The sequence below is a fragment of the Corvus hawaiiensis genome, chromosome 2, assembly GCF_020740725.1.
Source record: "Corvus hawaiiensis isolate bCorHaw1 chromosome 2, bCorHaw1.pri.cur, whole genome shotgun sequence".
Classification (NCBI taxonomy): domain Eukaryota; kingdom Metazoa; phylum Chordata; class Aves; order Passeriformes; family Corvidae; genus Corvus; species Corvus hawaiiensis.
This window is the reverse complement of record NC_063214.1, coordinates 36,801,885-36,828,210: the sequence shown is the minus strand read 5'-3', so window position 1 is coordinate 36,828,210 and position 26,326 is coordinate 36,801,885. Positions and strand designations below refer to the sequence as shown.

At 40.7% G+C, this 26,326-nt stretch overlaps 1 protein-coding gene across 1 annotated transcript; it reads left to right on the top strand.

The window, feature by feature from the left end:
- Window positions 1–1,964: 1,964 nt before the first annotated feature.
- Window positions 1,965–24,121, top strand: CCDC83 (coiled-coil domain containing 83). The gene is made up of 11 exons (XM_048294428.1): window positions 1,965–2,028; window positions 5,032–5,146; window positions 7,660–7,744; window positions 11,548–11,716; window positions 12,342–12,509; window positions 15,262–15,353; window positions 16,524–16,592; window positions 19,273–19,394; window positions 20,451–20,533; window positions 21,990–22,141; window positions 23,130–24,121. Exons 2-11 carry the CDS (start codon window positions 5,061–5,063, stop codon window positions 23,316–23,318), a joined length of 1,215 nt encoding a protein of 404 aa, XP_048150385.1. The 5' UTR covers window positions 1,965–2,028; window positions 5,032–5,060; the 3' UTR covers window positions 23,319–24,121.
- The last annotated feature ends 2,205 nt before the right edge of the window (window positions 24,122–26,326 follow it).

The window sequence follows — 26,326 nt, the reverse complement described above, 5'->3', positions numbered from 1 at the left end:
GGAATGGCTCTTTATTCTGCCAGTATGTGTATATGAGGACATGTCACACTGGAGAAGCATATTCTCTGCCACCTGACTAGCAGAAGGCATTTCTTTATGTCTTTGAAAAGTAAGCCTTCAAAAACATTTTAGAATTATTTGGAATTTATTTTAAAACATTACAAGAAAATGTATACCAGAAGTGCAAACCATAAAAGGAAGCAGCGTGGATAATTTATACTACTCTATATGGTGCTCTCTGTGGTAAGAAAAAGATTGGTTGATAATAATGATCATGAAAGAAATGGCTTCAAAATCAAATGTGCATGACTAGGGCCTGATCATTTTCCTTCTCTTTTGCTCCTGAACAAAACAAATTTAAGTCCTGCTGCCACTGACCAGGGCATCTTTAAATTTACTCTCTTATGAAGCATGGCTAGAGCACTTAGTTCTTAGTTTAATGAATATGTCTTAATTACAGACACTGCTCTACTATGTCAAACAGGACTTTTCAAAGGACAACACAGATTCCCACAGGGATGGCCAAAAATTATGAACAAAGTAAATACGAATGTGCATCATGGAGAAAAGGTGGTTATGGGGAGACCTCATTGCAGCCTTTCAGTCCTTAGAAGGGGCTTATAAAAAAGAGGAAGAGTGACTATTTTTACACAAGCAGATAGTTATGGGACAAGGGTGAATGATTTTAAACCAAAAGAGGAGGCCGCAGAGAGGCTGTGGATGCCCCATCCCTAAAAGTCTTCAAGGCCAGTATGGATGGGGCCCTGAGCAAACTGAACTAGTGGGTGACATCTCTGCTCACTAGGGTTGGAAATAGATGCAGGGCGTTGGAAATAGATGATCTTTAATGTCTCTTCCAGCACAAGACTTTTTATGATTTTATGTTGCCCGAGTGATGCCTTAGGTTTCAACTTTCATATTTTTCAAATCCTATACTGCCTAGTGTGTAACTCTGAAGTTTCTTGTAGCCTGTTAACTTCTGTTCTCTTGTGCTAGGTAGATGTAACAAAGCCTCTTCAGGCCTGCTCTCCAAGGACACCCAGACCATCCTAGGCCCAAAAAGTATAAACCGAAAGCCTCTAAAGGGAGGGGCAAGCTTGGGGAAACTACATCATTAACTGAAGCTTTAACTGGAGAATTAACCCTGATATGCAAATGAACCAAACCTATAAAAGTGTGAAGAACTCTTGACCTGTTGTCCACCTTGGGGTCCATCTTGGCAGTAGCCTCTGGCTCCCTAGGGTGTACCTTTGAAGGCCTTTCAAATAAGTATCTGCCTTTATTCCCTTACTCCTGTCTAGTCTCTGTATCTACAAGGCCTCTTAGGGCATCACAAGAATGCAGACAACAGAACTTTAGTGATTTATAATTTTTTTCTGTGGTTGAGCATGGCTCCCAGGATTATGTGGCTCAGGCACTGATATCCTATGAAAAGGAAGGAAATGACCAGAACCTATCCAAAATCTATTGCAGTCTACTGGCCAGGAAGAGAGAAGCAGAAGTAGTTCAGGATAAGACTCCAGCCCTCCTTTCCATCTTCCGGAGCCCTGTCCCCACCGCTGGGCATGGCCTTTTGCACTGGTGTGGAGCAAAGGGGTCACAGGCCACAGAGCACTGCTGTTGTTACTGCAGTTCAGGAGCCACCCAAGGCTCCATCGCAGCGCCTTGGACGGAGGGAGCTTGCTCCTGAAGAAGCAGCTCTGCGGTGATGGGTGGCCCAGCTCACATTCGGTGTGGGACTGTCCCAGGACGGGGCTGGGACACGCTCTCTTTCTTGAAGAGAGCTGCAACTTCACGTCAGGATGTCAGGATTTCAGCCCGGCACCGCATTTGAGCGAAACCCAGGCAGTCCCACAAGCTTTTTTTTTTTTTTTTTTTTTTGTACTTCTCGTTTCCCAGGGCAGAGGGCGCCGGCGGACCTCGTGGCTCCCGGCCCCGTCGCGATGGCGACCGGCGGGCGGGGCGCGCGGCAGGGCCCGGCCGGACCCCCCGGGACCCGCGGCAGGGCCGGGGCAGACCCAGAGCGCGGTGCGGGCCCGGTGCCGGGGGACCGTGAGGGGGGACGCGGGTGTGGGTGGTGGCAGGGCCAGGGGAGGTGCCTCAGGGAGCTCTCTGGCGGTGGCGGGGAGGGGTGGCGGGGGCTGAGGCACAGGGTGGCAGCGCCAGTGGGATTTGGTGCCTACGGGCGGCGAGGCGCTGGCCTCGGTGAGGGGTGGCCCAGCTTTGTCTGCAGAGGTGTCTGGTGGTGAAGGGGGCTGGGGGGAATAGTGCAAGGGACATGCGGGAAGGGTTAGCCAGGGACGGATTGAGGGCAGAGGGAATTGTTAGCCTGCTTTGGAGATTGGGAAGGGGTTACAGTGTGACTGCACAATGTTGCAGAGTGACTGAGGTAATCGATTTTCCGTATTCTGCACTTGGGACGGGGCAACCCCGGGTGTACCGACAGACTGGAGAGGGAGAGGATGAACAGCAGCCAGTGGAAAGGGACTTCGGGGTCCTGGTCAATGGCAAGTTGAACATGAGTCAGCAGTGCCCTGGCAGCCAGGAAGGCCAGGTGTGTCCTGGGGGGCATCAGGCACAGCATCGCCAGCCGGGCAAGGGAGGGGATTGTCCCGCTGGGCTCTGCACTGGGGCGGCCACCTTGGATATTGTGTGCAGTTTTGTGCACCACAAGAAAGACATTAAGCTATTGGAGAGTGTCCAAAAGGGGCCGCGAGGATGGTGAAGGGTAGTGAGAGCAAGCTGTATGAGGAGCGGCTGAGGGCACTCGGTCTGTTCAGCCTGGAGAAAAGGAGACAGGGGAGACCTCATTGCAGTCTGCAACTTCGTCATGAGGGGAAGCAGAAGGGCTGGTACCAATCTCCTCTCTAGTAACCAGTGACAGGACCCGAGGGGATGGCCTGAAGCTGTGTCAGGGGAGGTTTAGGTTGGATATCAGGAAAAGGTTCTTCCCCCGGAGGGTGTTTGGGCACTGGAACAGGCTCCCCAGGGAAGTGGTCACAGCACCGAGCCTGACACAGTTCTAGATGTGTTTGGACAATGCTCTCAGGCAGATGGTGTGGTTCTTGGAGTGTCCTGCCTAGGGCAAGAAGTTGGACTCGATGATCCTGATGGGTCCCTTCCAACTCAGTGTATTCTGTGAGTCTATAATTGTTGAGGACTGAGGGAGTGGAGGCTTCTGGCAGTGCAGCTGCTCGATGTACAGGGGTAATTATGTGAGTGCAAGTGCTGGTTTGGATGGTGTTAGTGATAATGATTGAGCTCATGAGAGTGGTGAGCTGCCGTACAGATGGTCTCTGTAAAGAGTGTCTGGAAAGTTACTGTAGTTGGGTTGCAGTGTCAGGAAACTGCCTGCTCCTTTTAAGGATGCAGTGGCAGTGTAGTTATTGCTTGAGACAGTGCTGGTAGGGATAACAGGGGGTCAGTCAGCACCTCACAATTTTATTTGTTTGGGAGAAGAAATAGATCTTTCCTTCTGCAAATGTCCTGTCGGTTTAAAATGTGCAGTCAATCCTCAGTCCCCTTAAACATGTTCCCCTCTCTCTCATGTGTGTGTATTTTCTATGGTTTGCAAAATCCAGCAAATCCCTTATTGTAGTATGTATTTTTTCACCTTTTACAGCTTGGAAGCTTTCTTGTTCCTCTCTGCTTGGGAAAAATTTCATAAATACATCACTGGAACTCATCTGGGTCTGGAGTTAAAATAAAGAAAGGCCCTAAGCCTTTTCAAAATACTACTGCTCAAAATTTTCAGTTTATATCCAGTTTTAAGCAGGGAATTTGATTATCCATTTAGTGAAAGGGACAGAAACAATTTAAAGAAAACCTTAGGGAGTGCTCTAGTGATCTTCAGTTTCTGAGGAAATCAGTAAAATAAATGCTCAAGTGGAAATGCAATCAATACCAGTCCAGTTAATTCTGCACTGAAGAAGTATGACAGATTTTTGAAAGTTTAATGAAAAAATATTGTATTGAATTGGAAACTGCAAAGGTTGTATGTGAAATAGGATAGAAAGTTATTTTGTATACAGAAAGCTGACATTGCCTTGCTTCAGGGTATGGTGAGTGTGGTGAGAAGGCATAGGACAGTGTATGGATTACAGTGCATCTGTCAATAGTTGGTTTAACTTCATTCCCTTGATTTTACAGGCTTGCTTATGTGGCTTTTTACTGATTTTTTTCCCTGTTTACTTGTGCTTATTTTAATAGAGAAAAGTATCCAGCCTGCTGTGTTTAGTCACAAGTTTTTATCAATTTCAGCTATTATTGTAAAATTCAGACAAGCAGTTTAATATGAAAACAAGTTATGCACAATGTTCCTACTCATTCAGTAATAAAACATCCTATACTATGTAAACTATTCTGGTTCGGGCATTTGATTATGTGACTGCTAAAAGCAATGAAGCTTCATAAGTGCCCTTTCTTGTGGCATTTTTTATTTTGTATAATATATGCTATCAGTTCCATTACAGAACTGTTCATTGCCAGTCGAATTCTGAGGTTGGTAGTTGTGACAGCATGCCCAGGGAATACTGCTGACATGCATATCCCTTCAGAAAGTGCTTTTGTTCCAGTTCTGACAATGAAAGCTGGTATCAGAGTTGCAGTGAAAGGGAGATATTCATAGTGCTAGGAGAACAGAAGGAGAGGGAAAGAGAGGCATGTGAACAAGTGGAGTTGACAAAAAGCCTGATAAAGAAACAAAGGACTGGAAAAGGAACAACTGCTGGTTTGATTTGCAAGAATGTAAAAGACAGGCTGCAGCAAGGGATGCAAAAAGTAAGTGGTGATAGAGACCACTGTATCTTCTCAGGTATACATATATATATATATATATATATAAAAATATAAATATATCAGGTTGCCCCAAAGACATGGGCCTGAGTACTACCCTGGGCAGGGTTATTGCTGTCAAAAACCCAAATTGTTTTATTTCAGAACTGTTACAAGCTTGTCACAAATGACACAGGCCAGTGAACATACAATGTTTTGTAAACCATTCATCAATATATTTTTTTCCTTCACTTCTAGCACAAGTATAAAAAAAATTAAAAAAAAAAATGGAAGAGGATAAGAAAAAGAAGAAACCAGAAGAGCAAGTTCAAGAACCTGAATCAGATTTACCAGAAGCCTTACTAGAATATCAGTAGGTTTAATATATTTTAACTTTTCACTCATATAGGGTATGTGAATGAAGGAAGCAGATAACAAAAACAACTTACCCAATTTAGAGCCTGAGCTGATAGTTTTGGCGTTTTGAGGCTATTTCAGAAAGGTACACTTTTTAAACTGTAGCTGTAAGAAAGCAATTCAATGGGTCAGAAATTTTATGCCATTAGGCTATCACTTGCGGAAAAAAAATTTATGAAAACCAAAAAACCCTGACAGTTTTTCTGTTAGTAGCAAGCTTTTGATCAGCATACACTGAAGTTGCAAGATCATATTTGACTGTATTTTTTAGGATTCCTTGGTGTTCGTGGAGGTTTGTTGTCACTAGCCAGAACCTCAAGACCTACAATTTGCTGTCTTCCTTGGTGCAGCTGAGAGCAGAGCACAGTGTTTTGTTTTGAAAGTAAGAGATAGATAAATTAAAGGCCTCTTAAAATCAAGCAGAGAAAAATAAGAGCCAAGGGGGAAATATCTGAAGCAGTTACAAACCAGACCAATTTATTTGATTTCTAGTCTCTTGAGTAGATGGTTAAAAGGAGAAAAAGTAAGCTTCACAACTTTTATCTAAGAGACAGAAATTGAAAGGAAAATACCTCAGGAACACTCAAATATCCAACAATTATCAGTGTTTAGGGAGCAAGGAGTAGTGCCTTGGTGTGGAAATGAAAAGTGGAGTAAGCAAAATGAAAAGTAGCCATGTATAGTTGTAGTGACATCTATAGGAGTTCAGAGGGTTTATGTTCACAGGATTTTCTGTTTCATTTACAGAGAACAATTTTGCATAGTGAAATAGCCTAGATTTAGCCAAATCCTATCACAAACAAATACCATCTGAAAAGTCAAAAACTAACTCATCTATTTTGTGAAGGAATAAGGAAACTGTATTACTGGGCTGAGAAAAAAACTGTACCACTTTCTGATAAAATTTTTGTTATGCATATGCAAATATCCAAGCAAATGACTCATTTGTCTGGAGAGTCTTCCACTGAAATAGGTGCTGCACTGACATGGAATATGTAGTTTCTACAGCAACAGTAGGGGAAAAAGGGAAGAAAAGTATTCTTGCTGGTTTTATCTTTCTTCCTCTCTCTTCTCTTTCCCCCTTGCTCTCCCTGTCCTTCTCTTCACCTCTGTAATCCGTAATTTCTCTACCATTTGACTGAGCAAAGGTGGATAATCATACAAGTGAATATCTGTCACATTCCACTTTAGGATTTATCAAGTGTGTAGTATTTATTTAACTTCCATTCCCGTTTTTTATTTCCATACACTGAATAATGGTCACTGTTCCTAGGGAGTTTGTTATTTTGCATTTTCATTAAAGTTCTCTGTTTCAGCATTTGTTAGGAAAAACAATTTTATTATGTACTTTTGCTGTGGCCATGACCACCACACCCCCATATCTCTGCTCTAGTCTCTCTCTAACTAATATCTTTGTACTTGATAGAAAACCTGAAGAATACCTTGGAGCACAGTGACACCAGAGGATGAAAATTTAGTAACCTGCAATTTGCATGATTCAGTGATCCAAACTTAGCAAATTAGCTAGGAAAAAAATTATCTTCTTTTAAAGTAGCTTAATGCAATAGGGAAGGGAAAAACTCCCCAAAACCCACAAAAAGCACTCAAAACCCCCAAACTAAAAACTGAAGGAAGAAGAACTGTTAAAAGAATAAAAGACATTGTGATAATTGTCATTGTGATAATAATACTTGCCTCCATTGTGCCATATAATGAATGAATTCTGGGAACAGAGGTACAGATTACAGAGAATTTTGCAAATAGACACCATTTGCAGCCTAGTGTTTCTCATTCTAGAAGAGAGAACACCAGAAGGAAATATTTATTTTACAGCTGTGGCAAAGAGAATGACAAGTAGTCTATGAAAACATGAAATCAGTGAGCTAATTCTTTGACAAAAATACACAAACAGAACATACTACTTAGGCTGGAGTCCCTATTCTCTTAGTGCTTCTTAAAGGCTAACAAGTTCTTGGTGAAAAAATGTAGTTTATGAAGCTTGACAAACCACATTATCAGAAGAATTGAATCCCATTGAGTTCTCCAGTTTGAGATTCATTTGACCTATGTCTGAGTTGCCCAGGCCTTCTCTATAGCTAGTGATGAGTAATATTTTCTGGAGCACAAATAATCTTGTCCTGAAAGTGGCCTGTGTAACAGGTCAGCTAAAAATCATGCAGAAAGAACAAACCAGCTCCAGTCCTCAAGAGGCTACACAGGAGCAGTATAACCAGGGAGTCTGTTGCTCTCTAGGGATATGAAATCCAAACTAACATGCAGGCCTAGATGTATACAGGAAATAATTTCTTTATGTGTTTGTAAGCAGACAGTGGTATCTACCCAAATGAGTCAAGCAATATGATATGAAAATAAACATTTGGGTAGTATTTACATCTAACCTAGCTTAAATAGCATTTCTTTCTCTTATATTTTTGTAAGAATGTCTCTTTCTTTACTCTCTCTTCATAGCATTGTGGCAAAAGACGCAGCAATTGAACGGGTTTTGTTTCATCTGGAAGAGTTGGAAGAAACGATCAAAGAAAATCTTAAAAGAGTAAGTGACTGTGCATCCTTCTTCCAAGAAATTTTATTTGTGGTTTCTTACTCACAGATTCAGTTTTATTCTTTCCATTCTAATACTGCATACATTAAAACTAGTTATTGCAGTGAATTTGTTACAGTCAATGAAACTAGAGATAGTGAATCACTTTATGTGCTAAAAGTTAAAGTGTTATCTGAATTAAGTGTGACAACACTTAATAATAAATGTCCTAAATACAACATGCTAAAAAGAAGCTGCAGGAGTAGAACATTACAGAATAGGACACAGCAGTAAGGTAAAGTGAGTTCAGTGGAGGTGCTTTCCAATGCACAAGAGATCCTCATAACCACCTGTGTATTACATGGAATCACAGAATCATTAAGGATGGCAAAGATTTCTAAGATCATCGAGTCCAACTGTTTAACCCAGCACCACTGTGTTCATCACTAAACCAGGTCCACAAGTGCCACATCTACGTGTTTTTTGAACATTTCCAGGGATAGCTATTCCACCACTTTCTTGGCCAACATGTTCCAGTGCCTCACCACCCTTTCAGTGAAGAAATTTTCCCTAATATCCAATCTAAGCCTGGCACAATTTGAGGCCTTTTCCTCTTGTCCTGTTACTTGTTACCCGGTGATACTTTACCGTGCCTTACATCTAGTCCCTCCTGATGGGAGAGAATTTACTGAAAGTCCTTGCAAGGAGTTTGAGAGTTAAACTGAGATGTCTCCTTTAGTTTTAATGTTTCCAGGTAGTTGTTTATTAAGTCTTATCAGAGGAACAGAGCCACTAGCATGACCCAGGTACAGCATAGAAGGAAGAAAAGTAGGAGTGAGTCTAATTATCAAGATTTACACAGCCTTTTAAAGATATTTTAACCAATAGTTACTAAAAACGTACATTATTTTCACTTTCCTACCAATTATTCAGTAACACGACTAGGAACTGTGGAATTTTCTATCCAATCATTCCAAACCACTTTTACTGCAGAATATGGAGTAGTAGAAGAAGGAGAAGAAGGTTTAGAGAACAACAACAATCCTCCATTTTGATATTTTTTACTCTTATCTATATACTATAAAGAGAAGCCTAAAACCTCTAAATTTTTCACCCTGTGACAATCTTACATAGTAGTCTATCACCTAATTCACACCACTGTATTTTCTAGTTCTTGTCTGACTGTTGGTAATTTTTTCCAAGGTTTGAAGCTAAAACAGTGTTTTCAGGGGGGTAAGAACCCTTAAAAACAGGCAGAGAGATATTCTCGGCACTCTGGGTTCCCATACCTGGAAGGAGAGACCAACTTCCACGTGGCTATAAAGTCCTTCCAGGTGGTTGTAGAGAGAGATAAGGTGCTACCTGAGCCTGCTTTTCTCCAGACTAAACATCCTCAGCTGCTCCACAACCGACCTGTGCTCTAGTCCTTTTACCAACTTTGTTGCCCTTCTTTGCCATCTTTCTCTACAGCAAACACAGGACAGCAAGCCCCTTTTCAGTGGGTATCTTTCCTGCAGTACATTCAGATATGCCTTTTAACCAGTCCTGCAAATATTCTTCAATGCTATAAACTTCATTTTTGTCAGCAGTATTAGCAGACCTAACCAAGTACTGAGATTTGCTGACCTTCTTTGGATCACTTTTGAAGTAATGGAATTGCACAGGTTTCTGTGAGAATCTAGTTCTTGCTGCAAACATAGTTACAATAAAAACTGAATAAAGAAGAAAGACCATCATGCTAGCATACTAGCTGCGATTTTTAGCACTGCTTGATGAAGACTCACTTTCTCATGGATTAAGAATTGTTTTGGGTAATTTTTAGAACAAGGTTGTGTAACTGCTGATTGCACCTGAGTGACACTTTAAAGAACCGTGTATAAACAGCCATAATATGGCATCTGATGACTGTGAGCAGTGAACTTTGAGAATAGATAATACAGAGTCACCTATTAAAATTAATTGAAATTGCTCAAAAATCCTTTTCTGGATCATGTTGCAGCCTGCACTTCATAGCAGTGAAACATTGAAACAATGTCTCTCTGTCCTTCCCATGCCCATGCTTGCCCTGCTTTATAAGTATCCATCTGTTTAGCTTTATGTGGTGCTTCTTTCAGTCTTGAAGCCTGGATGATGTTTCATTTGTGGCTTGACAATCACTGGAACTGGCATTTGCTCTTCTTTCTCCAGGAATCTGAAGGCCTTTATGATTATTGTTGGATCTTATGTCTCTTGTGGTTATACTGCTGGATTGGAGGGCAGTTCAACTGACTTGTTCAGGAACACAGAGCAACAGCATAGGGGAGATCCCTCAGTGGGTCTCCTCACTTTATGACTCCTCAGTGGGTCTCCCCATTTTATTTGAGTGTGTTACTGAGGGCTGGTGCCTGTGAAGGACTCACACTGACAGTTTACAGAATAAGGCTCTTCATTAACATAAAATTGTGACAGATTAAGGTTTGATGATTGTCACTGATGGTATCTCACTGCAAAAACTTATTCAAAGCAATGCACAGACAAGCTCTAATCCTCAATGAAAGTATTCAGTGTCCACAGAGTTTGGTTCTTACCCAATAGGCATCCCTATGGGGGAGAAGACAGGTTCAGCCTGTCGACTGATCCCAGCAGTTACAATGGAGTCTTCCCAAACTTCTCCCCATTCCTAACTTACTTTTATACTATTTCCTTGTGTTTAGGTGGAGCTTGAGTGACTCTAGGCATACATCTTCTCCTCTCTCCACTGGCTGACAGGTGCTGTGCAGTTTCTCAGCTACAGAGTACCATTGAGTTCCCCTCCCTGCAAGGATTTCTATGCAGCCTGGCGATGGTGTCTCCACTCTGCTCCACCCTCTGTTCCATCTCCCTTAGCAGGAGCTATGGTTGCAGATTGTAGGGAATCATCATGGAATAGGTTTCAAGCATGCCAACTGCATTCCATTCAGAGAGCAGCAGCTACATTTTATCCTATAATTTCTGACCACTATAACTTCTGTTAGGATGTGAATATAACTTCCTAGTTTCCTCTAATTTTACCCCCAGCCATCTTTCTACAGTTATTCCCCCAATTCGCTGCTAGTTTGTGGTCTCTCAAGGACTCCTTCATATTTTAGATTGAGCAGGGTGAAGTGCTATTTGTTTAATTTAATCAGGTTTTGACAGTGCTTTGAGCTCTATTCTTTATTTCCTGCTAATGTTTCTGTGTGGTTTAGAGTTAATCCTAGAAGTGAGGAATGCTTGAGACTCTACTGCCTAGTAACTGTTACTGTTTGCTCCTGTATGGTATCCTTTGGGAACAAACATACACAATCAGTAATTTCAAATAATCTGAGTGTCACTAGAGAGGGTCATGGCCAAGGGCTATGATTGGAATCAGAAGGTATAACTAATTTCAGCTCTGACAAGACTCTTTGCTGTGGTTATATGCAAGTGACCTGATTGTCTCATGATTTTTCTACATGAAGATGGTACATTCTCATGAAGAATGTCAACATGAAGCAAATAGATCCTACATATAAACATTGTTATTAAATTATCCACCAGCAGCTTTCTTTCCAGGCAATGGATGACTATTGGTGTGCTGTACCAAGTACAGCTGGCATTTGTCTCTCATTTCCTTCCAGCGGTCTTGAAGTTACTGAGGAAACGTCTGAGCCTTGCAAACTCTCCCTTCTGCTCTGTCCTTTCAGAATATGAAGAATAGGTGTTTAGCTGGGTGTTCTTGAATTTAATCTGGCACTAGACCAGATTTTACTTTTTTTACTTAAATTTGTCACTTTGAAAACATTTTAATATGAGCTGTGTCTTCCGTTCTTTCTTAGAATGTTGTTCTGAAGGAGGAACAGAAGGTGCTTATCAGATGCTTAGTAAGACAAATAGAAGAAAAGGAGAACAAACGAGATGACAAGGAGGTTGTAACCAGGGATGATGTGGAAGAGTCACTGAAAGCAGTTTTTCAGTTTGTGAAGGACAAAGAACAACTTCTTCAAGGTATGTTGTGATTTGGGGAAGTGTGGTTTGCAGTCTATATACTTGGGATTGAGTACTTGTTGTTGTTTTGCAATTTAAGTAGAGATTCAAGTTCCTTGTTGCACAAAATGTAGAAAACTTTTCTTCCCCCAAAATTGGGCTTTCTCAATTTAGTATGAGATTGTGGAGGGCTTATAAGTCAATCTGTCCCTTCCAAGTGATATATAGTATTGTGCAAGTACAGAGGCTCCTTCTTTTTTGAAACTCATGAAAGCCCTAAGCACTGGCTCCACTCAAGATTAAAAATAAAATTATTGATGGCAGGAAAAAGGAGCAGTTTTAACTGTTGAAAATTCTGGCTGCCATCCCTGCGATTCTCTGTGGGAGACACATGACCTGGGTCACAACATTTCGGTGAGAACTCTTGTCTCTTCTTAGAAGAATAAGACCAAGCTGTTTTCAGCAATGATGGTGGCCCTTGACACTACATGAGGCCATCAGGTTGTAACGTATTGTAGTGTGGAAGAATCCCCCTTCCTTCTCCATTCCCTGTGAAAGCACCTTTCTTAAAGAATTTGATGTTGTAAGAATTACCAGTTCAAGGAATCAGTAATGAACTTGTCTTTTGACATTCTTATTTTAATAGATCTACGCTCCCAAATTGAAGAAACTAAGAAAATAATTTCAGAAAAGCAGCGTGAGAGAGATTATTGGTTGGAGTACAAAAATGTCGGAAGTAAAATACATGCTGAGAAGATCAGCAGTCTGGAAAAAGACATTGCAGAAGTCAAATATGAACTTGAAAGAACTGAAGGTCAGTTTACAGCTGGTGTAAAGCAAGTCTTACAGGGTCTTTGCACACTGCTTGCAGGAATTAAATTATACAATTAATTTTGGGTCAAGTTCTAGTAACTTGTATCAACTTCTCCAGTAATTCCCATTAACTTTTCTAAGTGCACCTAGGATGGGCTGCATGATCCTGAAAAATATAAGGACTCTCTTTCTCTCTCTCTGTAAAAGTTCCTTTATTAAAGAAATTGATAAAGTTTACAGAAATGACGACACTTAAAGAAACTAATAAGCTCGTCCTGTGATGGTTTTCTTGTAAAATACAGGCAACCCATTTTTAAAAAAGGTCACTCTGAAGGACAGCCGTTTTTTGTAAAAATAAGTCTACGTATATTTAGGTCGCCTATACAGAGGGCTCCCTTAGCAGTCATACTTGAAAATGTTGACTCTGCTGCTGTTACTTCTCATCATCTACAAGCACTTCACATATTGAAAGCTCCTTTGACAGGAAAGTAGTATGAGCTCATTCTTGGAACGGTCTTTTCTATGGAGCACACTGGTTTGCATGCAGGACTAGAGGGAGCTCTTTAGCCAGTGGTCTGGACCTTTCCTCCTAGTTGGACAGTGTGAGGCCCTGCAAAATTGTACAGACATAGACACATACTGGGAACTGTTTCAGCACTGTCGCAAAAGTGGAATTAATTTGAGAGCTTATATATTGTGGTGCTGAGTGCTTTACAAAGATTTCTTTATTACTGCATTATTTTAAAATCATTTAACTATTTTGCTGTTACATAACCCACGCTCCCAACAGGAGAAGGATGTCCTGGTTTTCTTTCTTTATGTCCCTCTCAGTATGCGTGACCACAGCCAAGCAGCTGGTAGTAACAGGCAGTGACACTGCTCTAAGGGTCTCTGTATATTCTGTGCCAGCCATTACCAGGCATCAACTACTGTGGATAAGAGCCAGCCAGCTATCTTTTTGTCTCTCAAAACATATTTTACCATGATTAAGATCTGCCCTGTGGCTTCTACATTTCCAGATAGCTTGTCAGATATCCATCACTGTATTCAGGAGAGGTTGGGTTTTTTCATTATGCATTTTCTGTGTTCTTAATTGATTTAAAACTTTCCTATATAGCTGCTGAAATACGAAGTGAAAAACAGAATGGGCTTTTATATAGAATGCCAGTAGGGACATGCAGTCTGACCTCCTGCATGTCACAGGGTACAGAGTTAAAAATTCGTGGTCCAACAGAAGTGTATTTACTGAAAGTCATGTTATAGTGGTACATGTATAAGTGGCCCACATAACATACTGGGAAATGATGCTGCCAGTACTGGATGGTTACCATACTATTTTGCTTAACTCCCTAAAACTGAACCTAGAAAGTGTCTGGGGCATAGCACCTTCCAGCAGAAATCTAACGAGCTTTCAGAGCGAAGCAGCAACAAATTGGGCTTGTTCACGCCTTGAATGTGTAACAGGCATAGAGAATAAGCATAGATGAACAGGTTTCTGTCTCTGTGTGTACCACTGAAGGGCTTGACACTGGCACAGTTCATGTTTTCTGGTGGTGACATTTTAAACAAAACAGCTGGAGAAGAGAGGAAGCAAATGAGAGCCACATGTTTAGGTGTTGTGTGGGGAAAACAGTGTTGCAGTGAGAGGATTAGGGAAGATAGCCTCTTTAGGAACTGCTCAGGCACGCAGTTTCTCCTTTTTTTCATTCTCCCCGTACAACTCAGGTTATTTAGCTGTCTGAAATAATGGAACAGTGAATTCATTATACTATGGAAGTACTTCCTTTTCATTCTGCCAAGTCTAGATGGTGGAGTCCAGCTTCCACAGTGTTAAATTAATAACTAATGCACAACTAATACACCTTTCATATTTGACTGCCTTTGACTCTGCAGTGCGTCCATGAGCAGATATTCATTTGCAGCCAGATCAGAAATAAGCTGTCTGCAACACAAGTGCAGAGAAAGACTGAATCTCAAGCCTTTGGAAGGAGTATGCAGTGCCTTCCTTCAAGGAAAATTACTACAATCTCGTTCATTCCTTCAAAAGGAGGAAATATCAAGCAGAAGTGAGCTATTTAGAAGAGCAAAAAAAAGAACTAAAGGGAAGGATGAAATAATTAAATAGCGAGTGACTAGAACATGAAGCCAAACATATTCAGTTTGATGTAAGACACACTTTCTAAATAATGACCACAAGTAATGACAGAAGCAAATAATTGTGGCATTTGCCACATTCTCCATTTTGTCCTGTTGTCAAATTAGACCCTTAGAGCCTTAAATAAGTCAGAAAATTTATTAGGCTCTTTATAATAACTATCTGAAAAAATGTCATGTGGATAAGGTGATCCAATATGCTTCTATATCTAAAAAATAAATTTTCTAAGCAAATCTCTCACATGGCTCCAGGAGCTCTGCTATTGATAGAGAGAAAATTTAATGTTAAGATGACAATATTTTAGCAGAGAACTTCTTAGCTCACTGCTCAGTTAGCAATGAATTGCTCAGCTGTTGCAATTGTCAACAGAAATGTGTAAGCCACTTCCAATTTCTAGTTTTGTAGTTAACACTACTGTTCTTTGGGTTTAGGAGGATGATTTCTGGATATTTGAATCCTTTTCTGTGGAGCATCTATGCAGGTGACACTCACTGATAAGTTCCAGTTTAGTAACAACATGCTAGTTATCTATCTGTTATCAGAAAAAATTATGTCAAATAATGATTTCTGATTTCCCTGGGGTTTCTTTGTTTTGAAGAATATTATAGAGAAGCTTTGAAGGTAGTGAGAGAAGAAAATCAGAAACTGTTTGACAGACACATGAAGTTACTCAGTGAAGAGGCTCTTAAGGTATTCTTTCCGCTATTTTAAAAACTGCCAACTGTATTATATACATGTATATACACATGTACTCTGCAATATTAATTATTTTAACTCATATTAAGACTTTGAACTTTTCTAATAACTGTAAAATAAGCTGTAAATCTTGGTGCACATGGAATTGGTTATTGCTCTTCATGCATGTACCTTTTTTCTTCTTTCCATCAGAATAATGATGAGTAGATGTGAGAGCATTTTACAAATGAGGCATGGGAAACTGGGGCACCATGCACTGACAAGGCTTCTTCGAGAACATATTGCTTTTGCCATGGCCTTGGTTTTGACATTTGCACAGACTTTAAAAAAGCAGTAACATACAAAGAGATTGCATGAAAATATACATCAATTTAAAAAAAAAAAAGGTTTCACTGTACTTGTGAAGTACAACATTTTTAAAGTGCCACAATAGTGCAGTCTCAGGAAAATGTAGGTTTATTGATACACTATGTTTTTTTGTCATCTCTGCCAGCTCTAGTTTGAAAACATGATTTACGAATAGCTCTAGTGACAACTTCTTACTTTCACAAAATGCAAAGCATACTTCAGTACAAATCACTAGGCCCATTAGGTGTTTAAATTCCCTGACTTCAATGCTGGAATTTCTAGTCATGTGAGAACATAATCCAAAGGACTGTGTTAATGGTGATCTACAGAGGCATCTTCCCTCCCAGTTCTTCCTTTCCCCTTTACTGACATCAATAATTAAACTGTAGCCTTGTCTCATTAGCACAGACCTCTACATGTTTAGGTCACTTGTTGTAGATCAGTACTACCTCATTTGGGATTTTACTTGGGGTTCTTAATAGCTGAAGGTTTGGTTTTCTGAAAGCAGTAAGATTTGAGCACTATTGGGAACACAGAAGAATTTGTTAGGCAAAAAAGGGAACTGTCCTATTTTAATATGGGAAATCAAAAAAATATTGGTAAATTGCTGGACATATAATCTGCTCTAGGCAGGATGATGGAGAAACATCTGGCCTTGTGAACTAAATCCTCTTGTAATCCCTCAGGGGATGCTACAGTCTGTTGTGTGGATGTTTCTTAATTATTTCCTGCTAAAGAGCAGAAGATTCTTTGTAGTATGCAGGACTGTCAAAGTTCTGCTTTCAGATGAGATGATCTAAAATTGTGTTTTCTCAGAATGCTGTGGGATACTTAGACAAACACTGTCGCAGAGAGATTGAAGAGAATGAGTGGCTAAAAGAAGAGGTAAGAGGATCACTTGCCTACAGTTTATCATGGGAGTTCATGTTTGAAATACTGTGACCTACAGTCAGAACTGTTTCCAGTCATGGGCCTTGGGAGACTTCTGCTGGCAAAGGAGAGCAATTTTCCAGTAATTAATCTGTAATCCTGAGCAGCAAACAGTGCACTGTGGTGAATAAAGGTAAGAGGTGAACATCTGCTTTCACAAATGGAGGACCCCCTTTCCTGCCCAAGTTGTTACATGAAGGACTACAATGTTCCATACAATTAAGGATTTTTATCTGTGGAGATTGGGATGCTATATAGTATAAACGATCAACCAGGTAAGTAGCTGAAGGGGAGAGGTTTGAATTTCATTAAAGTTCTAGTGCTGCTGTATTGAAAGAAAATGAATATGGATGTTGGAAACGTTCTGAGAAATGGCTTGAGACAACATTAAGTGGAAGGTATAAAGAAACCATGGAGACTCTACACTGAAGAGAGGAAAATCAAAATCATATATAGTTGTAATTAATTGCTTGATAGCTTTTATACCGTCCTTTAATGGCAATTTAGAGCTATACATTAGATAGCTGTAATTTTCTTGACATGAAAAATTTTTTGTGAGCCAGATTTAGGAAACTAATTTTTTCCATGGTGAGAGTTTGATTTTATTTATTCCAGTCAATATAGGTTCTTTGTTTCAATCAAATCTAAGCATGAGATTGGTGGGTGAAATGCCTTTCCTCACTTTCACAGCCTCACAGTTGAGAATTGAGCAAAACTTTTTGGGAAGTTAATAAACAAACTTCTTACTTTTCCATGCCACATCAACAAACCTGGCAGAGGTTTCTCCATTTTACTTACTCGTTTGAGATACTTGCCAGTATGCAGGGACACAGCCTTCCTTCTTCCCCTTAATGAGTTCTGAGCATGCATCTTTAACTTTCCAGGGAGGGTGTCCAAACCACAGCTTCTGAGGCAATGAGGGTAGTGCAAAGAAATGGGAAAGAATTAATGTTTTGTTCTGTGTAAGCAAACAGGAGCTCAAATCTATGCATCTCATCACTGAATGAGTATGAATTCTCTTCCCTTCTCCCTGTCTCACTGAACACTTACAATTTTTACACACATTAGCAGTGCCAACAAGAGAGCACTTTGGAGTACTCTTATGCCCTGACAGGCTCAGAACCTGAAGGATTTGGATTTCTTTCCTCTCAACTAGAAGTTTCCTATGTTATGAATTACTTTCCTATGTTGCTACTTTCCTGTGTTATGAATTAGTGCTTTGAATTTTGGGGGAAACAAAACTATTATCACTAACTTCTCCAGTCCTCTGAATTCACCCATTTATTTTCTCTGCTTTTCTTACATGGATGAAATATTTTCTCTCAGACTAATGTTTATATGTAACTGACAGACTCTTTCAGTATTTCCTTTGGGGGAGATAAACCAAAAATTTTAGTTTTGTCTCAGTTCAAAATTTTATTTCTGTTTTGGTTTTTTTGGGGGTTTTTTTCAGCTTGGCCACTGAACTGAAAAATGACTTACTAAAATAGCTCTAGATTAGTCACCTCCAAATTTAAACAGATTTGGAGACTTCAGTCACATTTTTCCATGGTTACTGTGTCACACCAAGATGGTGCAAAGCTGCATTGCCTCATGTGCCAAGCCACATCCTGTTACTGGTTAATATCCAGTCATTTTCACCTTTTTAATCCTTGGGAGAAGTTGTAATTAGTTTTAACTGCAAATTTGGATGATTATAGCTGGGTTAATTTGGCTTTGATGAGAATGGATGCTTTCAGATCGCTGGGTAGTGCTCTTAACCTTGTGCATAGGGCTAAGCTTTCTGGGAAGATATCTTTCCCAAAGTACGTTCCCCTCCCTGTGAAGGGGGTAAGAACTTGCTTGTACTTCAACAAAAGTGGGAGGAATTTGGGGAACTGAATAACTGGCATCCTTTGGTCAGTATAACTCCACAGTGATATGGGGCAATTACCTGTCTGAAAGCAAGTAGTACCTGGGGCTTAGCCACTGTCACAGAACCATAGAACATCCTGAGTTGGAAGGGACCCACAAAGATCATTGAATCCAACTCCTGGTCCTGCAAAGCCCCAACATGTGCCTGAGAGTGTTGTCCAAATGATCCTTGAGCTCTGTCAGCACTGGGGCTGTGATCATTTTCCTGGGGAGCCTGTTCCAGTGCCCAGCCACCTTCTAAGGGAAGAAATGTTGTGGTAACTTGGACTGAAAACTTCACAAATTCTGGGTAAGATGGTTTTGTGTATAAGAAGGAATTAGAAAAACAACACTTGCTGAGCAAGACCCTGAATTTACCTCTGCAAAGAAGCTTTCCCTCTCTCAAAGCTCTGATGTGAAAGCAAAAAAGAAAAATCCAGAGCTCCTGTCTAGCAGATCTGTTTGACTACATAAGAAGGTTTTGCTGTCAGGGTTGCATAGCCCAAATATGTGGCTGTGATTGACACACATGGCCTGTGACAGTAAAAGGGCTCTAATAAAGATGTGAAAGAATCAGAGAGACCTTCCCTTTGAAAATGTGTCGCTGTGTTTCCCCACCAAATGTGCAATCTTGCTGATACAGCTGCATTCTTTCTAGGTATGTGCTGGTAAGGTAGTTGCTATCAAAGCTTTCCAAAATTCTAAGAGTTCCCTTTTATTCTTTTTTTTTAATTGTCAAAAGGTTAAGATCTACCGAAAGGCACATAGTGATTTGGAAGCTTCTGTTCAGCTCCTGGAAGAAGAAAATACCAGCTTAGTGGCAAAACTGATTGATACCAAACTTCAGCATCTGAGAGTACAAGGGTAAAATAATGCTTTTATGGACTTAAAAGTGATTAATTTTTTTTTAAAGACTATGCTCCTGTCTGCCTCTAGAGCTATTTGGGCTCTCCCACATCAAAGCCAAAGTAGTTTCCTAGTTGAGGGAAGACAGGATTTGACTGAGTATATGTGGGAGTAGCATCTCTGAAGGATGACAGTAACATTGGGACTTTCCAAGTACCAAATTTCAGAGAAGAAACTGGGTTCTTAATTAATCTATTAAGACCTAGCGCCACTCACTTGATATGACTGGGGCTTGGAAAGAGTTTCTTCGTGTTGCAATTAGATGGTCTCAGCCCCAGCTTTTCAGACTAAATGCTGAATAGTAGACTTTTCCTTTACTTACTGAATAATAGACTTTCCTTTACTGTTGGCAAAATGTTTAAGGATGTGAAGATTAATTTGCACATATAGGGGGCTTTGCAATCTTGAGTGAAACAAATGACCTGGCACTGAGTAAGGAAGAGACCTTGGGAAATGTCTGTCTGCAGAGGTGTCTGTAGTACTAGCTTCTTTTGTATTGAAACACTTTACCCTTTTCCCCAGAGAAAGATTAATTTAGCTACAAAATGTCAACACTAATGGTATCAAAAGCACAATACAACAATGTGAGAGATCCATCTTCATTTTCCAGTCCCAGCTCAGTGATTTTAGCCATATTGCATAAAAAGTTCCAAGTCTTAAGAAGTGACCATTTTTCTCTCCTTTCCAAACTTTGGATTTCTTTGAAATGAGAGCTGCCAGCTGTGGTCTGAATCTTGGACTGACTGGAGACTATAACATTTGTTTTCTTTTAGTCTCATGGACATAGTTGAACTTAGGCACTAAGAATAAAAAAGAGCAGCTTATTAGCCACTAAGCTACCTGGCTGCCTCCGTTGCATTTTTAAACCATTGCGCTATTCTGCCTTTGTGGTTAAGCAGCAAAGGCTTTCAAAAAGGGTGGCGTCCCTCTCACCCCAAATCACTGCACAGGACAGTTTAGAGATAAAATTCAGACCCCTTATATGGGTTTCACTTTATCTTTTTTACTCCATAGGCATTTGTTTCATACAAAGGGAGCTGGCTTGCAAGAAGAGCTTCCAAAGGATGAAATGAAAAGGGAAAATAGAGTATATGCAGGTAATGAAGCTTATAAGAATTGATAAGTTACTGAACATTTACAGACTTTTTATTTCTGAAGCTTTTTATCAAACTACCTGTTTGACATGGTGAACCCCTTATTTCCCAGTTGATGGCAGCCACCACAGCAATGATAGATTGTAATTTGCATAAGGAGACAAAATCACAATCTACCTGTAATACAGTTTTCAAATTTAAATTGGTTTTAGATTGTGGAATATAATTACTCATCTAGAGCTAGCCTGGAATGCAGTTTACAGTATTGGCCATCTTTTATGAAGATATGATTCATATCTTAATCAGTTCTTTACTGATCTATATCATAAGTTCATTATATCTTGTCCCTGAGAGGACACTCTTAAACTCTGTGCTGGCTTTCACTTTAAGTGTACATGCACTTTGCAGTCATTCAGCTGATACACCAGAGTTGAATTATAAATAAATCCCTAGCAAGAGCAGATTAAGCTACATGGAGCTCAGCCTGAACTGAAAATCTTGGTAAGCAGTACTGAATTTTGGGCTGAATCTCCATCCCTTCTGGTAGGTGTGCCCCAGAAAAGGATATGGCATTAGGCAAGAAGGAGCATGAGCCTGTGCTTATCTGTTTATGACAGTCTCTGTGGATTCCTTAGTATCACAAGTTTTATTTTACATCTTTGTGTGAGTAGAAGAAAAAGGATGGAAAAAAGAACAAAATTAAAGAGATATGTTAGAAAAATGGAAGCCATACAGTTATGGATACATGAAGAAATTTGTTGAAGTTCTGATCAGTCCCAGCCATAGGTGGGCCTTTTGAAACCATCAGGCAAACATGTTGACTAAGACTTCTGTATTAAATATATGTTGACTTTGAAAACCTTAGCTAGACTTTTGCAATAGTTACCTGGAGGAGAAGGCTTTGTTCCAATAAGCTGGGTCATTGTCCCAGGCAAGCCTATAACTTGGCAGGCCATGTCCAGAATCCTGTGTCATCCTGAGAAGTAGTCAACTACAGATGTGATCTCTTTAGAGGAGTAATAAGTAGACTAACTGTGATTCAGGAACTTTTTTTTATGTACCTATAGATACACATACCTGGATATAGAAGAAGTGTACATTTGCTTTTACTGCCTTTCTTTTCTTTTTAACTATTCAGGGCTCTACAGGATTTAAGTTGAACTGATAAAAGCTCATTTTTTTCCCCTGCCCCCTCCCACAGACCCATTAGTTCTAACTTCCAATCAATTTCAGTCCCTGGGTCTTGATCAGAAATTGTGAACAAAAAAACACATAGAAAAACCTAGGGAAAGCAAACATTTGGCTTGAATTGCCAATTAAAAATACTACCAAGCTGTTCTTTGCATCACACGGGCTAAGCTGTATTAAAGATTGCAGGCAATGCTCATACCAAGTACTGATTCTGACTTCCATAAAGCTTAACAATTACATACGGTTAATTTTTCTTCTCTTTAAAAAGCAAAGGCAGATGGAAAGAGCCTCAGAAGTGCCTTTCCAAAGATTCTGCCTAAAACAGATTATGAGAAGCCTCAAGACAGTGATGAAGAGCTGTGGAAAAAATTCTTCTCTCCAGCTCTGGACAGTTCATTGTGTGAAGATGAAGATTTCCAGGTAGGAGTTACAGCTATCAGGCCTTTCACTGACACAAACATCTTTCATTGTGGAGCATGAGCTACTGTCAGGACCATTCTATTTCCAGTGGTGTTATGGCATCCAATGTCCTTTACCTGGAGTGCAATTCAGGTGCTTGGTCTTAGTCCTCTGGTGCTGATTGGGACAGTTAGGTCACTCCTTGTCCTTCAGATGCTGTGCCAAAAGAGCACAGGTTCTGTGTCCCATGGGCCAGCCTCACGTGGATGTTTTGGATGCCTTCGGGCATCTCTGATATCATGAGGCACATGTTTTGGCAACTGAGTGGTGTCCTAGGAACCATCCCATGGAGTGTCAGGATGAAATTCCCCTTAGAATTCTGAGTGTCACATAATGAGAGGTTCTTTTGCTTGGATACTGGTCCTTTAGAATCTGTGTTGCACAGTAGCATTAAAGGATCAACATTCCTTCAACAGAAAGCCAGGATGAAGGTGTTCCTGGGTGCAAATTTCATGGGTTGAGAAAACAGTACACATTGGCCTTTCCTGTAGCTGAGTCACTCTAACCCAGCAGAAAAGCTTCCCTTTCTTTCTCCCCCTGATTTAGTTTTCTGTTGGGTTAGTCAACCAAGTTGGCTCAGAGGTTTGGAGAAAACCAGAGCCAGTGCAGATGTGGCAAAAGCACATGGCTGGGCTTGGACCTCTCTCTTTTTGGCAGGAGCAAGCTGTTGGATTAGTTTAGTTCTTCTCACAGAACTGAATTTGAGATTAGAATTTGGGTTATAGAGAAGGTGATATTGGTGAAAACACACAGGAGAAGAGGGCAGCAGGGCTGTAGCCTCCTAAGATGAGCTGGCTTGCAAAAGAAGCCCATTATTACTGACATTATCAAACATGACCCCAGGGCAGCATCTCTACAGTTGCTTAAAAAAGAAAAGTTGCTGGGTTTTTTTTGAAGAATGGTTGCTTTCCTATGAAATTGCAAAGGAAACATATTCATTCTTCTTAAGGCATACTCAAAACTGGGACCTCTGAAGAGAAGGCTGTATGTGGTTGGAGAAGCTGCGCCTACTTGTAAGGAACCAGAAGAAATGCCAAGCAGGAGTCACAAAGAAGAGGACACTTTTGGTAAATCAGATGGGCATATCACAGCTGAGATGATCAAGGCTTTATTTAAGGAAAATGTTGATGAAAACTAGACAAGCTCTGCTGTTGACACAGAAGTGTAACATTCTCAGTTCATTAAATATTTGCTCTCTTCTGTGTGGCATGGGGCTTTGAGGAAATACTTTAGAGTGCCTGAATCATGATTATAAGTTTCATGAGAGGTATGTCTGTGTGCAGAGGCTAATTGAAAAGTTCCTTTTCTTACCACTGAGAGAGGTCTTGTGCACTTTTTGGGGTATTCAGTCCACATAGCAGCACATATATCTACTAAAAGATCCAAACTACTATTTAGTTTGTATGGTCTCCACTTGCAGTGTGGAATTCCCTCTTGATCAGACAGTGAAGGGGTAAATGCAGGCTGCCATAGAACATAGAACTGTTACAAAATACTTAATACTCTGCTAAAGCAGAATTCATTTATGCAAACATAATTCAACTATTGCTATAAATTGAGTGTTTGAATGCTTTTTTATCTGTCTCCATAAGACCCCTACTTAAATACATGGAAATAAACAAAAAATAATTTAAAAACAATTTAAAACCAGCATAAAAATCTCTAAGGTCTTAAATACTTTGTTTAGAATTGGCCAAATATATTGTGTAAGCCCATGTCCTTGGTTTGTGGCTGGTCTCTGTGAACATGTATCTTAGTGCATTGATGCAGTGGGGAGGTTTCCCTCTGGTTCCTTCTCAGAAGCACACAACAGTTCCTTCTCACATGTAGGCTCTGACCCATGCATTTCCTCACTAGAAACTTGTGACAGTATTGAATAATCGGATTTAAACCCTTGCCAGGTTAATCAGCTGTTTGGAATAAAGATTTTTTAAAAATTTACATTTTAAACAACCTGTATCTCTGTGCAGTATCTCAGTGTGTCTGTACTTCAGTGCAAACACTTTTGGTTTTCCAAGCATGCTCAGCTGTTCCTGCCCAGCAGGTGTCTCCTTGGGCTGCAGGTGAGTCCCACTGTTCTTCTGGCTCCACTGACCAAGCTGGGATCACAAGCAGACAGGTAAAGGTGGCAGACTCCACTTCATACTGACTCTCACTTCTCTGCCATGTGGTGAACAGTTAAGTGGGTTTGCACATGCCCCTCCATCAGTGGAGTTACTGTGAAGGCTGAGGTGATTCCTATCCCTCGAGTGTCCAGGGAATGGGGATCTGCACTTGGGCAGCTCCTGCTGTGTCTGCGGCCCAACAGAAGCCTCCCCTCAGCTCCCCTGCCTTGCTTTGAGTGCAGTGCAAGCCCCATGCAATGGCTGATTTGAAAGAGAGATTAGTTCTGCTCAGTGATTAGTTTAGCTTCTCCTTTAGATGCAGAATTAGAATGTGGCTTATGCTGAATGGCTTTTCTGTTAAAGAAAGGCCTCTCCTTCTTCCCACCACTCCCCAGAGGGGATTTACATTTTCTAATGGTGTAAATGTAGGACCCATCTCTGGGCTTCTCTTGGCTTATGCCCATAATGCGTAACACCATGTGCAGGACATATGGCAGGACAACATCAACCTGCACCTTGGAAAACAGAACTCTTGCCTCCTCCAGTCAGTTTAGCCTTTTCCCACAACTGCCTCTGTGGGTGAGAGGGAGTTAAAAAGAAATCCCAAACATGCTAATTAGGGTACAAGCCACAGGCAGCCTGCACAAGCCAGAAGCAACAGCCTGCAGCAAAACATATTTAGTGAAGTGTCCCAAATCCCCTTGATTTCTACAGGATTAGCATTAAGGCCACTGCGAGGCTTTCATATGGAGAAAGCTGGGTCTTCAACCCAAGGCATCTGGATTTGATAAATTTGTTACTGGCAAAATCTCTCAGAAATGAGCAGCATGTTGTAAAACAGGGCTGATCAGTCCACTTTCTGGCAGCACAGCCAGTCCTTCAAAGCCCCACTTGGAGTTCACTACTCCAGTTAGGACCAAACTTAGAGTCACCTTTGCACTCCCAGCATTATGAAATACCTGTTCTTTACTGTGTTACTGTTGCACGAGACAACTCTAGGATACAAGCAAGGGTCCAGGTGTCTCCACAACTATAATCCAAGCTAAGCTTCCACTGAGCTGGAGTTATGTATTTAACTAGAGCACAGCTCAAAGAAACTTGCTGTTTCAACAGGAAGAAAAAACCCCAACAAGTATTCCTTGGAATTCAAAATTAAGGAAATAGAAGCATCACTCAAATTGCATGGAAATAAAAACTTTTAATAGAACTGAGGTCCATGTGCTGGAAGTGAGAAACATCAATCCATGGAAGGCCTAAAAAGCACAATGGGGAGGGGTGTGCTGAGAGCCTGTATCCACTCCAGTGATAATAGGAGCTACTTGCCTCAGCACTCTGCTGGCTTGAACTCTCTCTGAACAACTGGACTGTGTTGCTTTATAGTCTGGCTGTGCTGGTATGATCTCCCTCAGCCCGAGCTGCAGGGAATGTAGGTGACTTCAGTTTTGGTCTGGTTTTTGCAAGGTTTGCAGCCTCCACTGCAGCGAGGTTATATAACAAGGCAATCTTGCCACAGGTTCAGACCTGCACGTTTTGGGAAATGAGGATAAGAGACTCGTTCCGCAGCATTTGTTCTTGTTTGGCTGCTTTCTGAGAGTGAAGTTATTAAACACTCTGCTTCTGTGGGCTAAAAGGAGTTTGCCAGAATAAGGTCAAGGCAGAAGCTAATGGACTAAAAAGTTACACTATAGCAATAAGCACAGAACAGAGAATCTAATGGTGTTAGCATCTTTAGCCACTGATGTTTTGCAGCTGGATGTTCCTCTGAAAAAAGGCTTTTCCTTGGATTTTGAGTCAACTGTGAAAGTAAGGATGTTTTTTGCAATACTACATCTCAGAGCTCACGTTCTGCAGTCTCCCACAAACACCATATTGTTTTAGGACATGACATGGTAACAAGATGCCAACAACTGTTCCCATATGTGGACAACTGAACATTGAGCCATGCTGAAAACTGGGATTTAACATGGCGCTGGATCTTTCCTCACTTTTAGTGATTAAAGTGAAACAAGAGACTAAAATTGTATCAAATAATAAAAATAAA